The sequence below is a fragment of the Ranitomeya imitator genome, chromosome 4 (genome assembly GCF_032444005.1).
Source record: "Ranitomeya imitator isolate aRanImi1 chromosome 4, aRanImi1.pri, whole genome shotgun sequence".
NCBI lineage: Eukaryota > Metazoa > Chordata > Amphibia > Anura > Dendrobatidae > Ranitomeya > Ranitomeya imitator.
In genome coordinates, this window is record NC_091285.1 from 527,598,250 (window position 1) to 527,613,711 (window position 15,462).

The 15,462-nt window shown below is 43.2% G+C and overlaps 1 protein-coding gene across 1 annotated transcript in view; it reads left to right on the forward strand.

Moving 5' to 3' along the window:
- The window catches only part of MAN2A2 (mannosidase alpha class 2A member 2), a 243,193-nt gene that overhangs the window by 142,606 nt on the left and 85,125 nt on the right, over positions 1-15,462 (forward strand). Inside the window, exon 6 of the mRNA XM_069766155.1 lies at positions 9,331-9,458. Coding sequence (XP_069622256.1) covers positions 9,331-9,458 — 128 coding nt within the window. The remainder of the gene's footprint in view (positions 1-9,330; positions 9,459-15,462) is intronic.

Sequence of the window (15,462 nt, forward strand, 5' to 3'; positions counted from 1 at the left end):
CTAGTTGCGCTGCTAGGTTCAGGGTTTGCGGTCAGTACAGGGACCACCTTCTCCAAAGTCCGTCTCATGCTGCTCCTATGCCACCAGATCATAACACCAAATGCCAGAATAATGAGAGAGAGAGAATGTTTTAAGGCATTGTTATTACTTACTGGAAAGTCAAAAGTTTACATACACTAAGATTACTATGCTTTTAAACAATTCTGGACTGCCCATATGATGATGTCATGTGTTTCGAAGCTTCTGATTTTTTGTCAACATCTGAGTTAATTAGAGACACACCTGTGGATGTATTTTAATGCACACCTTAAACACACTGCTTATTTGTGTGGCATCATTGAAAAGTCTCAGAAAGAAATCAGCCAAGACATCAGGAAGAGAATTGTGGACTTGTACGAGTCTGGCTCATCCTTGGGTACAATTTCAAGATACCTGAAGGTGCCTTGTTCATCTGTACAAACAATTTTTTTTTTTATTTAAATAGATTTTTATTGAAAATAAACATGAACACTACATTTTATGCATTTTCCAATATATTACAAAGTTTCTTCATTTTCCAAACCCCCAACAATCCCAACAAACCCCGAACCTCCCCCTCCCATGACAGCTCCTTCCCAATTATACTTTTGTTATCAGTTTTGATGGCTCTTTGAGCCGCTTGACTCACTTATGACCGCTTATTCCTCTAGCAATCTCCCCCCTTCAGAGGTCTTCATTCGCCCATTTCCCCTTCCCACTCATCCCAGCTCGAGCCACGGAGACCACAATTTGTCAAACATTTCTGTTTTCCCACGTCTTTTGTAGACCCCCTTTTCCAGATTGAGACCATGTTTAACATATTTCAGGAATTCACCCCTTGTAGGCGGCTCCTCCTTGATCCAGTTCCTTGCTATCACCTTCCTAGCCATATATAATAGCCTAGCTATTGCTATCTTCCAGGTGTTATCCACTCTAATTTCCTCCACATATCCCAGTAGGCATACCATCGGATCTCTCGGCACTCTGCATTTATACGCCCCTTCCACACGGCTCAGTACCACCAGCCAAAAAGCAACCAGTCTTGGACATGTCCACATCATGTGGTATATTCCTGCATTCTCAGTCCTACATCTCGGGCATTCAGAGTCAGCACGCAACCCCGCTCTGTGCAATACTTCCGGTGATTTATAGACTCTGTGCAAGATGTACAGCCGCGATAGTCTATACGGCTCACTTAGTGACACTCGTGGAACCCACTCCAACACCAACTCCCAGGTTTCATTCTCCATTGGGCCTAAATCTCTTTCCCATTTAGCTCTCGCTTTTAGAGGGAAATCCAGCAAATATGCATGCAGTAGGTCCTTATAAAGGGTGGAAATGACTCCCCTTGTGGACCCTTCCCCACACACGTATTCTAGGACTATGTCCTCTTGGATCTCAATACCATCGCCCCTGTTTTGAGCTTTAAAAGCGTGCTTCATCTGGGCATATTGATACTTCCCAGTCGGTCTCAATCCAAACTCCCCCTGCAGCTGCGAAAAGGACTTTAACACCCGTTGTTAGATTATCTGAGCAACCAAATGGATTCCTTTGGCCTGCCACTCTGTCAGCACTCCAAGAGCCGCAAACTCAACCAAATTATTATTATGCCATATCGGTGTGAATTTAGTCAGTCCCGTAACCCCCCAAATCTGTCGCAGTCTGGTCCATAATTTATGTATCAAAAACATAGTTGGATACAATTTCCCCAATACGCCCAAGGAGCCATCCTCCAGACACTGCGCCACCGGTTGTCGGTTTGTCACCCCCTCCATCAAGTGTTGTACCGCACTGGAAGACGCCTCCCGCGCCCAGCCCTTCAAATGCTGACTCTGGGCTGCAAGAAAATATAACTCAGGGTTGGGCAAAGCCAAACCCCCATCTTCCTTGGGTCGCTGAAGCGTCTCCAGGCTAATACGTGGGTATTGCCTCCCCCATATCAGGCTTCTAAAAAGAGCATTAATCTGCCGGAACTTCCCACGTGGAATCCAAACTGGCGCGTTATGTAGGACGTAGAGTATTTTGGGCATCAGAACCATTTTAATAAGATTAACCCTACCCACCACCGATAGGTGTAATTTATTCCACGCATCTACTTTTGCCTTAAGAACGCCCATGAGAGGAGTCAAATTCCTATACAAAAACTCTGTAACTGGCATCGAGATCCATATTCCCAGGTATTTAAAAAGGGATGCCACCTTAAGCCGCCCCTCTCCCAATGGCTCACTTCCACTCTCCTCCACCCCATCCACCTCAAAGAGGACCGATTTATCCCAATTTATCCTCAGTCCCGACAAGGCTCCAAATTTTTCAATGATCTCGATGGCCCCTTTCAAGGCGTCGTCCGGGTCCGCCAGGAACAGTAAGATGTCGTCTGCATATAACGCAATCTTCTCTTCAACACTCCCATATCTGAACCCAAGGACCTCATCCGACTGTCGGATCTTGGCGGCCAGTGGCTCCACCGCTAGGGCAAACAGAAGGGGCGACAGTGGGCATCCCTGCCTCGTACCTTTGGCCAACTTTATAGGCTGAGAAAGTTCCCCATTCACTCTGATTCCAGCTGTTGGTAATGAATATAGCAGTTGAATCCACGACACAAATTGCGGTCCAATACCCATACACTTCAACACCCACCAGAGATATCCCCACTCCACACTGTCAAATGCCTTATGGGCATCCAAGGATGCAATGACCCTTCGGCCACAGTTGTCAGACTTCAGCTGCAGATTCATATACAGCCTCCGCAGATTAACCGCTGTAGACCTGTCAGGCATAAAGCCGGACTGATCCGGATGTACAAGGTTAGTAATGACACTGGACAAACGGAAAGCTAACACCCTCGCCAAGAGCTTGACATCGATGGTTAACAGAGAGATTGGGCGATATGACTCAGGTTTCCCCAGATCTTTGTCCTCCTTCGGAATAACCACTATAATAGCCTCCCTCATAGATGCTGGGAGATACCCTTGGCATCCAGCCTCCTCCAGTACTAACTTTAATCTGGGAATCAACACTTCCCCCAAGCTTTTATAGATTTCGGCTGGTAACCCATCAACTCCAGGTGCCTTCCCATTGGCCATAGACTTCAGCGCCCGACTCAGTTCCTCCTCGGTGATAGGGGCATCGAGGCTCACCCTATCCTCCTCACTCAATTTCGGGAGACCCAGACTCTCCAAGAAAGTCTCCGTATCTCCGACTGACTCATTGACCCTGGAGGAATATAAGTCCGCATAAAAGTCCGCAAAGACCTTTATAATTTCAGGTGTTTCAGATATCCTGCTCCCCCCATCTGAAACCAACGAATGTACATACGAGGTACTACGCTGAGCAGAGGCTACCACCGATAGCATGTGTCCCACTGTTTCTCCCTCCTGAAAATAAGTCACCCTTTGAAACTCCCACTTCCTTTCAGCTTTTCCCAGCAGAATATTTTCCATATGAGTTTGCGCTGTTCTCAACCTTTTCTCTGCCTCGGAGGTCCCCAACACTACCATCTCGTCCTCTGCAGCCTTCAGCTCCTCCACCGCCACTCTCTCTGCCTCCCTTGTCTTCCGCTTACACCTACTAATGTCTCTAAATAGTCGCCCTCTCAGGTACGCTTTCATTGCATCCCAAACAGTTAGAGCATCTGTACTCCCATCATTTAAAGCAAAGAATTCCGTCACCTCCTTCCCTATACCCTCCAAGTCAATACTCTGTAACCAGTTAGGATGGATCTTCCATTCTCTCCCGCTTGCGGTCCGTGTCCCCAACAACCTGACCTCCACCTCAATTGGACTGTGATCCGAAAGGGCCCTCGGCAGATAGCGCACCTCCCCCACCATTGTGTCTAACAGGCGGTTACCCAGCGCCATATCAATTCTGGATAGCGTAGCATGAGCCGGCGAGTAACACGAGTACCCTCTCTCCCCAACATGTCTAACTCTCCATAGATCAATCATGCCTATTTCACGCACATAGGTACCAAATGTTGTAGTGTGCCCCTCCGACCTGTTATGGGTGTTCTTATTTTTATCCCAAAAGTCGTCACAAATATTGTTCAAATCCCCAATAATTAAAAGTGGTAGCGGTCCCCATCGTTCCACCTTCTCCAACACCTCCCTGATCTTCTTACTTGAATATGGAGGTGGAATATACATTGCCGCAACACACACTCTCACTCCATACAATATACATTGTATCACCACATACTGACCCTCAGCATCCACGCATACCTTCACCTCTTCATACTGCACTCCCACCGGCACCAACACTGACACACCCCTTGAGTACGTCGAAAAGGTAGAGTGATACCCCTTCTGAATCCATCGTCTATTCAGTACGTCCACTTTCTCCCGTATCAAGTGCGTCTCTAGCAAACATATCATAGAGGCCCGTTGATCCTTCGCATACTGCAAGCTCTCAGCTCTCCTAGACTTATCCGCCAGACCTCTCACATTCCAACTCAGTATCTTAAAGCGGTCCCCTATTATGTGACTCATCATCTTCAGTTATGTCATTACTCTCAGTTCTGAGCTGTCTAACTTCCCTCCCATCCCTTACCCCTACCTCCCCTCCCCCACACCCCCCCCCCCCCCCCCCCAATACTATACATTCTGCCTCTTATCAAGAGTTGGGCACCATCACCCATTGCGAACACTCTTGTTAACGTAACCTTCTCCTTCCGCCTCCCGCTACCGTTTATAATAGAATTCGGCGCAGTTCTTAGAAGAAGAAAATATTTCAACATGTATTAACTTACAACTGCAAAAAACTAAATAAACTTTTAGTACGCTGCACACCCCTCCTCCCTCGTACTTCTCCGCCGCATCAGCACTCCCAGTGCGTTCCCTGAGTAATGCCCAGCTCCACCCTCAAACCTTCACATCTCAATTACCAATGTACTGTCAGTCAATCTCTTTTTCCCCTTTTTAAAGCAAGTAAAATACCTCCCGACCAACCCACCCCGCATTTTCAATCTCCTTTCCCTTTAAGCCTTTTAGCGTTAAGATCTATCAACTGGTTAGCGTCCTCCGGCGTCTGGAAAAAATGAATCTTACCCAACGCCACCACTCTCAGTCGTGCCGGAAACATCATGGAGTATTGCACTCCCAGTTCCCTCAGCCGTCTCTTGATACCCGTGAACATCATCCGTTGTTTCTGTACCAGGGCGGAATAGTCAGGGTAGATAGCGATTCTTTGACCTCCAATTGTCAGATCCGTCATGTCTCTAGCCTTCCTCAGGATAATGTCTCTGTCTCTGTAGTTTAGGATTTTGGCAAGCATGGTACGGGGACTTGCTCCAGGGACAGGTGGTTTCGGTGGGACCCTGTGGGCTCTTTCTACCGCAAATACTTTTGTCAGTGCTGCATCACTAAAAGTCTCAAGGAGCCAGCTTTCAATATACTCCGTGGGATTCCTCCCCTCAGTTTTTTCAGGGACACCCACTATACGAATGTTATTTCTTCTGGACCTATTTTCCAGATCCTCACTTTTTGCAGCTAGCTCCGATATTGCTTGAGTAAACTTCCTCTCCGCTTTCTGCAGCTGCACTATATGATCTTCTGCCGTGCTCACCCTTTCCTCCACAGCCCCCACACGTTTGTCAATCTTTTGCAGGGCTGCATTTATCTGGGCTGTATCCCCCTTGACCTCCTGTAGCTGCTGGGTCAGGGATTGTTTGCATGATGACACCAGTGCAAAAACGTCTCTAAGGGTGGGCTCTGCTCCTGGCTCCTTATCTTCAGATCCCCCTACTACCACCGCCATGTCACCATCCCTGCTCCCCTGTTGTACCTCCTGCTCCTCTGCTGGGCTTTCCTCCTCTCCTTCTGTGTCTGCTCCGGCGTCCTCCTCTGCTTTTCCTGCGCTCCCTGCGGCCTCCACTCTAGCAAACTGCTGGAGCTTTGCCGCCGCCGCCATTCTCTTCTGGCACGCCGTGTTGTCCTTCCCCGCCTTCTCCCTGGCGTCGGTGCCATCTTGGCCGGTCCCAGTCTCGCCGGCTCCTGCATCTCTTTGCCTCCTCCTGGTCATTCTTGCTGACCTCGGGGCCGCCGCTGTTCACCTCCGCACTCCCGGGACTCTCCTGCAGCCGGTAAGCGCCGTGAATCGCCGCTCAGCTGCGGCTTATGAGGATAATTATAGTGTTAGTAGCGGGAGTGCTCTGCCACACGTCCGCTCACATGGACATTCAGGCCACGCCCCCCTGTACAAACAATTTTACACAAGTACAAAAACAAGATGGGAATGTCTAGCCATCATAATGCTCAGGAAGGAGACAGGTTCTGTGTCCCAGAAAAGAATGTGTTTTGGCCTGACATGTGCATATCAACCCAAGGACAAAAGCAAAAGACCTTGTGAAGATGATGGCGGAAGCTGGTAACATTGTGTCAATATCCACAGTGAAGCAAGTACGAGACATGTCCTGTGGTCTGATGGAACTAAAATTGAACTTTTTGGGCATAATGAACATCATTACGTTTGGAGGAAAAAGTCAGAAACTTGGAAGCCTAAGAACACCATCCCAACTGTGAAACATGGGGGTGGCAGCATCATGTTGTGGGGTTGTTTTTCTGCAGGAGGGACTGGGGCACTTCGCAAAATAGATGTCATCATGAGAAAAGAAGAAAATGTGGCAATACTGAAGCAACATCTCAAAACATTAGCCAGGAAGTTAAAGCTTGGGTGAAAATGGGTCTTCCAAATGGACAATGACCCGAAGCATACTGCCAAAATGGTAATAAAGTTGCTTCAGGATAACAAATTCAATGTTTCGGAGTGGACATCACAAAACCCTGATCAACAATCCTATTGAAAATTTATGAGCAAAGCTGAAAAGGCCGGTGGGGGAAGGCGACCTACAATCCTGGATCAGTTACACTAGTTTTGTCAGGGGCAATGGGACCAAATGCCGACCAACTATTGTGAGAAGCATGTGGAAGGATATACCAAACGTTTGACCCAAGTCATTCAGTTTAAGGGCAAAAATGGTACCAAATACTAATGAAATGTATGTAAACTTTTGACTTTGCAGTAAGTTATAAAAATGCCTTAAAACATTCTTTCTCTCTCATTATTTTGGCATTTGGCAAATATTAATAATTATGGTAATCCGATTCCTGATTGACCTAAAATGGGAAAGGTTTATTCTGATTTCATGTCAGATATTGAGAAAAACATTTATATGTGTGTCTTTATATAGTGTATATAAGCTTCTGGTTTCAACTGTAGGTTTCTGTTAGCTAAACAATCTTAAATGCTCCAGACAACCACTACCAGAACAAGAAAGTGAAGGATTTCTGTCAGATTTCTACCTACTGTTCCAGGAACTTGAGCATTGACAATGAAGTAATTAGAAACATCTGTGTTCTTTTTTTTTTTTTTTTTTTTTTTTTTTTAGAAACTCTGTCCTTAATAGATGTGGAGGTAATGAGGATAGGAATATTCTAGATAGAGATTGATGTAAGTGACAGATTGCACAGCTGTTTCTTTAACTCCACACAGATTATAAGGAAAGTGTAGTCATAGATTGTGCTGTCACTTTCCTTCTCATGTCAGCCAGGCTCTGCTGGACTTGAAATCTTGTCAGGGACTTTTACCTTATAGACAATAATGGCAAATCCTCTGAATTAAAGGGGTGGTCTGAAACTAACATTCATTTTAATCCTATATGTCCATTTAATGTAACAATCCGATAGGTTTTGTTATATATTTTAATTAAAAAGTCCCCATCTTAACTGCTTAATTTTTTTCTACCTACTTCCTGTTTGATGGCATTTTGTTTGAGAATCCCCAATGCATGCTGGGATACTCAAATGAGGACATCATCAGGGGCAGAGTCTGCATATTGTAAGCAGAGAACGCGGAAAGAAGAAGCCAGCCCTGCCCAAAAGCAGGATCACAATTGGAAGCAGGGCTGACATCTGCTTTTCTTGCTCGCCGAGTTCACTTTGTACAATGTGCACTTGACAGTGCGCTTTTTGCTGGCTTGTCACTTCCCATTAGATCCAGTAAGGAAGTGCACTGTCACTATGCATATAAAGTAATCTCGCACAATGACAAGGGAGTTCGTAGTGAGCATGTGTTGGAATTAAGAACTGACTCATGCTCAGTAGAATCGGGATGAGCCCAGCCACTGAAATGGATGTCAGTGGTGACACTTAATTTCAGTGTCGGAGCAAAGGCTGCGAAGGTAATCACAACCTCTGTTCCCTGATGACGTCTCATTTGAGTATCCTAGTATGCCCTTGGGATTCCCAAATGAAATGGGATAAAACTGGAAGAAGGAAAAAAAAGAAAACAGTTAAGAAAAATTAGATAAGGAATGATAGGGACTTTTTAATTAAAGTACCAGTATAGTGGAAAAGCTATTAGATTATTACATTAAATTGACAGAGAGTTAGGATTAAAGTCAATGTTTGTTTTTGACCACCCTTTTAAGTAACTATTGTCAGAATACTTATTAAAGAAGCACTCCCCATGAAAAATTTCAGTGCTTGAAAATGTTGAAATGTAGTGCAAGTGCGGTAATATATTTACTGATCGCCAACTTCCCTGGTTTCCAGTGGAGATCCAATCCTATTCTTGGTCATGTGATTTCTATTCCGATTTGCTTGAACACAATAGAGTCTATGTGTGAGTATAAGTCGCTTTTGCAGCATAAGTCATTGGTGCCTGATGCTCCGTAGTCTTACACTTTAAAAGTGACTTTCGGCTCACCTATAGACCCCAATGTGATCGGAAAGTCAGAATATAAGTCATGTGAGTGAGAAGAGGCCCGGAGCTGCGCTGGAAATCGGGCAAGATTGCTATCAGGGTGTATATTACCTCATTTACACTGCACTACATATTCATTTAGACAGGCTTAGGTGATAAAAATTTTGTTGGAGCACTTCTTTAAAGAATAACTGTTTACATTTTTATTTCAGAAATGAATAGTACACATGAAAAAAAGGAATTTTGTAATACCGTACATCTTATGAGAGTAATCTTTTTTTCTCTCCTTTATAGATCTTTCACTGTCAATTTATAGGTAAAATATCTACTTAGTATATATTAAGATAGATTTTTACATTACATTTTTACAAGGACTCGCGTGGTATTTCCTGATGAAGGAGTTCTGTGAAACTCTGAAACCACAATTATTAATACATTTGGACTCCGGTGATTCAGCAGCGCAGAACAGGACCACGTTTTCCCTAATTCTATAACTTACTCTTCAACTGTCATGTTTAGAAAAGCAGTTCACACACATTTATACCTATGTATATATTCCTAATCCTCATTTCTTTCATCTTCAGCTCTGTTGACCAATGCATCTGTTTTCATTAGGTTAGTTACCAATGGGCAACTGGAAATGACAACTGGTGGCTGGGTGATGCCTGATGAAGCCAATACTCACTATTTTGCTATGATTGACCAGATGATAGAAGGTCATCAGTGGCTCAGTAAAAATATTGGTAAGAATGTTAAAAACAAATAAATAAATAGAACAATTTAATGCACGTGTCTCCCATCAGATCATTGGATGGTGTGGTCCATGAATGGAGTCCAGAAAATCCTGCATGTAAAACTAAAATGTTCACCTCACCAGTCCAAACGATGTCTGTATGCAGTTCCCGCAAACTAAACTTCTTCTTCAGAGAATGTCGTGTTAAACTCCACGAGACAGACACCAAATGGTTGTTAATTTGTAATGTTGACTTGTGTTGATATTTTCCAAAAAGACAAATAAAAAAAAACCATGTTTTCACAGACACAATGGACAGCACAAATGGATATCTAAAAATGTAACTGCTATGATTTTATACTCACAAGAGTTAGAAACCAAAAAAAAACCTGATCAATATGAATGTTTGTTGCGTTTATCTAAATTAACCCTGATATAGACTAATACTTGGAAAAAATAAAAACTTATACAAAGTATAATAAAAATGTATTGCATTCTGATTATATATAAAAAGATTTGGCTTTGCAAATTTTTTCCAAAATGAGAAATTTTAGTCATAGTGAGAAAATGTTGAAATGGTAAAATCAAGTATGTTTTGGAAAAAGATAAAAGGCCAAAACCCAAGGTTGGGTTGGAACTTGTCTCACCTTGTAATTTTGAGGTTAGCAAGCTTGCTTGTTTTAAACTCTTGTGAGTGTAATAATAGTACATTCTTTTTAAAGTGGTAGCAGTTTTATGTCAAATATGGTTCTTGGATTTGGTGAAATCATTCGTTTGGAGAACAGGAGAACAGTAGAGATGAGCAACATGTACTGGTGTCTGCACCGTGAGGCAAAAGCCATTTGACGTATATGCAAGTGAACAAAAGTTTTCGGCTGGCATGGAAAAATGACTCAAAGTCTGAAAGGCTTTCAAAAATAGAAGTGTTTTTCTTTATTTTTATCGATTTAACAAAATGCAAAGTGGGTGAACAAAAGAAAAATCTAAATCAAATCAATTTTTGGTGTGACCGCCCTTTGCTTTTAAAACGGTATCAAGGAATCAATTCATCTAGGTACACTTGCACTTTAAAACATCATGAAGAACAAACCACAGACTTTCTGTGGATGTAGGCTTGCACAAATCCTTCTAGCTCTCCATTTAATCCCAGACTGACTGACTTTATGATTTTTAGATCAAGGCCTTTATGGGGCCATATCATCACTTCCTGGAGTCATTTTTCTTTTTTTACACTGAATATAGATATTAATGACATTGGCTGTGTTTTGGGTCATTGTAGTGCTGCAGAATAAATTTGGAGCCAATCAGATGCCTCCCTGATGGTATTGCATGATGGATCTGCCTGCATTTGTTAGCATTGAGGACACCAAGAAATGGGCAATGTTGAGGTTTGTAGACAAAGTGGTTGGCCAAGGAAACTTAGTGCAGCAGATGAAAGTTACACCATGCTTACTTCTCTTTAAAACTGAAAGATGTTCAGCAGTGCCATCAGCTCAGAACCCAACTCTACCTTTCTACTGTTTGTAAATGTCTGGCCAGAAAGGGTCTGTATAGAAGAATTACAGCCAAAAATCATACCTTTGACTGGGAAATAAGGCCACAAGACTCAACTATGATCAAAATCATATTAACCAGAGTGCAGAGAAAATGACAGCAGGTGCTCTGGACTAATAAGTTAAATGTAAAATATTTGGCTGCACCACAAGACTGTTTGTTCATGTAGGTAGTAAGGTGGATACCAGACACATAGTTAATGGGAGGTATGTATCACAGAGGTGGTTGTAATCTATGATGTAAACCTGGAGTATTGCATTAGTGCACATAGCACTTAGAGGTTTGTTTGGTGCATCAGGGCGAGGTTTTAACGGCAAGCCTGAAAAATGGGCAGGTCTGGCTGCCTACATACCCCACCTTGGTGTAGTTCACATGTTAAAATGGAGTCTGTTGTTTGACACATGGTCGTTGTGTGTGTGGAGGGAAAATGCCTCTTGAGTGTTATATCCAGACTGAGCCAATGTACTGGATGCTATCCAGTCTGTGTGATTTGGACTGGCTCTAAGTAGACAGTCAAGAATTGCTTACTTTATTTTGCCTGCACTGATAAACTGTTTATTTATTTTATTTTTATTTGCTTGTGACTGATTTATGAAGCACCAATAAACCAGCATGGACATTTAAATGGAAACACTTCCTGTGTTGCCTCACGAGGCACTCAATTCACTAGCTATCCCACAAGGGCTAGAGAGAGTACAGTAATGAGTGTCTGCAAGCAACAGTGAAACATGGTGGAGTCTCGCCGCATTCAGAATTGTCTGATCTATCAATATATAAAATAAATTAATCTGATCGGTAAACGGTGTAATGAGAAAATATTTTTTTTAGGTTAAGTTTAAGTTGCTGTAGGTTAGTTAAGTGTTTTTTGTTGCCATAGCATTGCATTAAAATGCAATAAAAGTTGATCAAAACATCATATCTACCCCAAAATTATATCAGACCCCAGTTCCAGATTCAGAAAAATGAGAACAATAAGGCTTCGTAAAATGGCGACAACAGTAAAATTTAGATTTTTTTTTCACCACTTAAATAAAAAAAAAAAAAACCTACACCTGTTTGGTATCTGCATACAAGCACTGAGCTGGGGAATCATATTGCCGGTTCAGTTTTACTACAACTTCAAAATGGTAAATAAAAAACTAAATAAAAACATATTTCAGAATTTCACTTTTTGCAATTTCACAGCACTTTCAATTTTTTCCTCGTTTTTCAGTATACTTTGTGGCAGAACGAATGGTGTCATTCAAAAATACAGCTCATCCCACAAAAAAGCCCTTATACGGCTACATAGCTAGAAAAATAAAAAGTTATGGCTCTTGAAAGGAGGTGAGGAAAAAACAACAACAGAAAATCGCTTGGTGGTGAAGGGGTTAAAGCATACTTTGCAGCATTTTTTCAACACTTGCCTAAAACTTTTGCACAGTACTATATGCCCTGAATTTAAAGTGTGATAATAAAAGTAATATTGTAACTGGATTTCTCTGACTGTAAACCATTATTTCAGTTTGTTACCAAAGTAATCATACTCATTAAAATAATGTACTGTATATACTCGAGTATAAGCCAACCCAAGTATAAACCGACCCCCCTAATTTTGCCACAAAAAACTGTGAAAACTTAATGACTCGAGTATAAGCCTAGGGTGGGAAATGCAGCAGCTACTGGTAAATTTCAAAAATAAAAATAGATACCAATAAAAGTAAAATTAATTGAGACATCAGTAGGTTGTGTTTTTGAATATCCATATTGAATCAGGAGCCCCATATAATGCTTCATACAGTTCATGATGGGTCCCATAAGATGCTCCATACAAAATACGCCCCATATAATGCGCCATACAGTTTATGATGGGCCCTATAAGATGCTCCATATTAAAATATGCCCATATAATGCTGCACAAATGTGGATTATGACCCCATAAGATGCTCCATACAGATATTTGCCCCATATAGTGCTGCACATGGCCCCATACAGATATTTGACCCATATAATGCTGCACATAGCCCCATAAGATGCTGCATACAGCATACAGATATTTGCCCCATATAATGCTGCACATGGCCCCATAAGATGCTCCATACAGATAATTGCCCCATATAATGCTGCACATGGCCCCATAAGATGCTCCATACAGATATTTGCCTCATATAACGCTGCACATAGCCCCATAAGATGCTCCATACAGATATTTGCCCCATATAATGCTGCACATGGCCACATAAGATGCTCCATACAGATATTTTCCCCATATGATGCTGCACATGGCCCCATACAGATATTTGCCCCATATAATGCTGCACATGGCCCCATAAGATGCTCCATACAGATAATTGCCCCATATAATGCTGCACGTGGCCCCTTAGATATTTGCCCCATATAACGCTGCTCATAGCCCCATAAGATGCTCCATACAGATAATTGCCCCATATAATGCTGCACATGGCCCCATAAGATGCTCCATACAGAAAATTGCCCCATATAATGCTGCACATGGCCCCATAAAATGCTCCATACAGATATTTGCCCCATAAAATGCTGCACATGGCCCCATAAGAAGCTCCATAAAGATAATTGCCCCCTTATAACGCTACACATGGCCCCATAAGATGCTCCATGTAGATATTTGCCCCATATGCTGTTGCTGCGATAAAAAAATAAATAAATTACATACTCCCCTCTCGTCGCTCAGGCCCCGGCACTTGCTATACTCACCTTTCCCGTTCAATCGCTGACCGCCTCTGTATCTTCCCTGTCCTTTGCACTGACTGTTCAGGTAGAGGGCGACGCGCACACTAATCGCGTCACCGCGCCCTCTGACCTGAGCGTCAATGCAGAGGACGGGAAAGACGCAGCGGCGCTGACGGTGGAACGTGGAGCAGGTGAATATTGCGCACTGAGTTATACTCACCTGCTCCTGGCGCGGTCCCTGCACGTCCCTGATTCTCCGGGCGCCGGCAGCTTCTTCCTGTAGTGAGCAGTCATATGGTACCGCTCATTACAGTAATGAATATGCTGCTCCACCCCTATGGGAGTGGAGTCGGGTCCATATTCATTACTGTAATGAGCGGTACCATGTGACCGCTCAGTACAGGAAGAAGCTGCCGGCACCGGGGAACCAGGGACGTGCAGGGACCGCGCCAGGAGCAGGTGAGTATTATTACACAGCCCCCGCTCCCCCTCCCCTGCCGACCCCTCGGTATGACTCGAGTATAAGCCGAGAGGGTTACTTTCAGCCCAAAAAAGTGGGCTGAAAATCTCGGCTTATGCTCAAGTATATACGGTACTAAAAATCCCTAATTTTAAAGATACCCATAGCAGATTATTAGCACTTTGTGAAGGAACGACACGCAGATCCCCACCACTGCCACCAATTGTCAAGGTTTGGCACCAGAGGGGTCACACAGATCCCCACCACTGCCACAAATTGTCAAGGTTCGACACCAGGGGGGTTGCAACTGAACCACCCACGCAATTATCTTTGTGTCCCGAACAGCCCTCTGCTGCCCCCTATCGTACGAACAATTATGCGATTGACTGACGATTAACGGAGGAGGCTGCGGCTGTTTCCACATAGGTTGGTTATTCAGAAACTAATAGTGAGCGTATCGTATATACACCTCCGATTCAAACGCATGGACCATGTGTATATAACTCTGGTACAGTCACGGCTAGCTCCACGATAATCCAAGAACTGCTGGTTGCCACCACAAGTCATTTTTTTTATACAGGCTGACTAGACGTTCTGGTAGCTTATTGCTTCGGGTGCGGTTTACAGAGCAAAAGTAACAGAACTGTTACATTTATATTTAATACAGAACGATGGTGTTTATAAAAAAAAATACAAAAGATTTTACAAAAGGGACAAAATAATACAGCATATACAGTTACATAAAAAAAAACAGGATTAACAAAAGAACTTACTACGCCAATCACAGAAATGATTCAGTGTAGTGAAGGAAAGCACTTTGATTGGAGACGTTCAGTGAACGGTATTCATGCATACGCCAATGTGTATCTCTCTACAGGAAGCCAGATTATAATTGGTCTGGACCTTTTATCAGCACCTGAGTTACACCGACATACTCAGCCATGATGACCTCACGTGGGCCGGGTTTTGGAATGTACTGAGCCCATCAGGACTTTATGAAATTCCCAATATTAACAATATTATCCCTCCTAAGGATCACAGAAGTTCGAGGTCACCGCCATATTGTTTATAGCGATTTTACCTTTTTAATAGATGGTAAACATGACGTGGCTGGTGTCAGCGGTCTGGCCAATATAGATTTGAGACTTATAGGCAGGTGACGCATTTATGAGAAAATTATTTTTCCAATATTCATAAATTTCCGTCAGAGACATAAAGTTTGGTGTGAACGTAGCATTTCCCTTGACGGGAGCAAAAGTTTAAAGGGCACCTGTCACCCCGAAAATCGCGGGTGAGGTAAGCCCACCGGCAT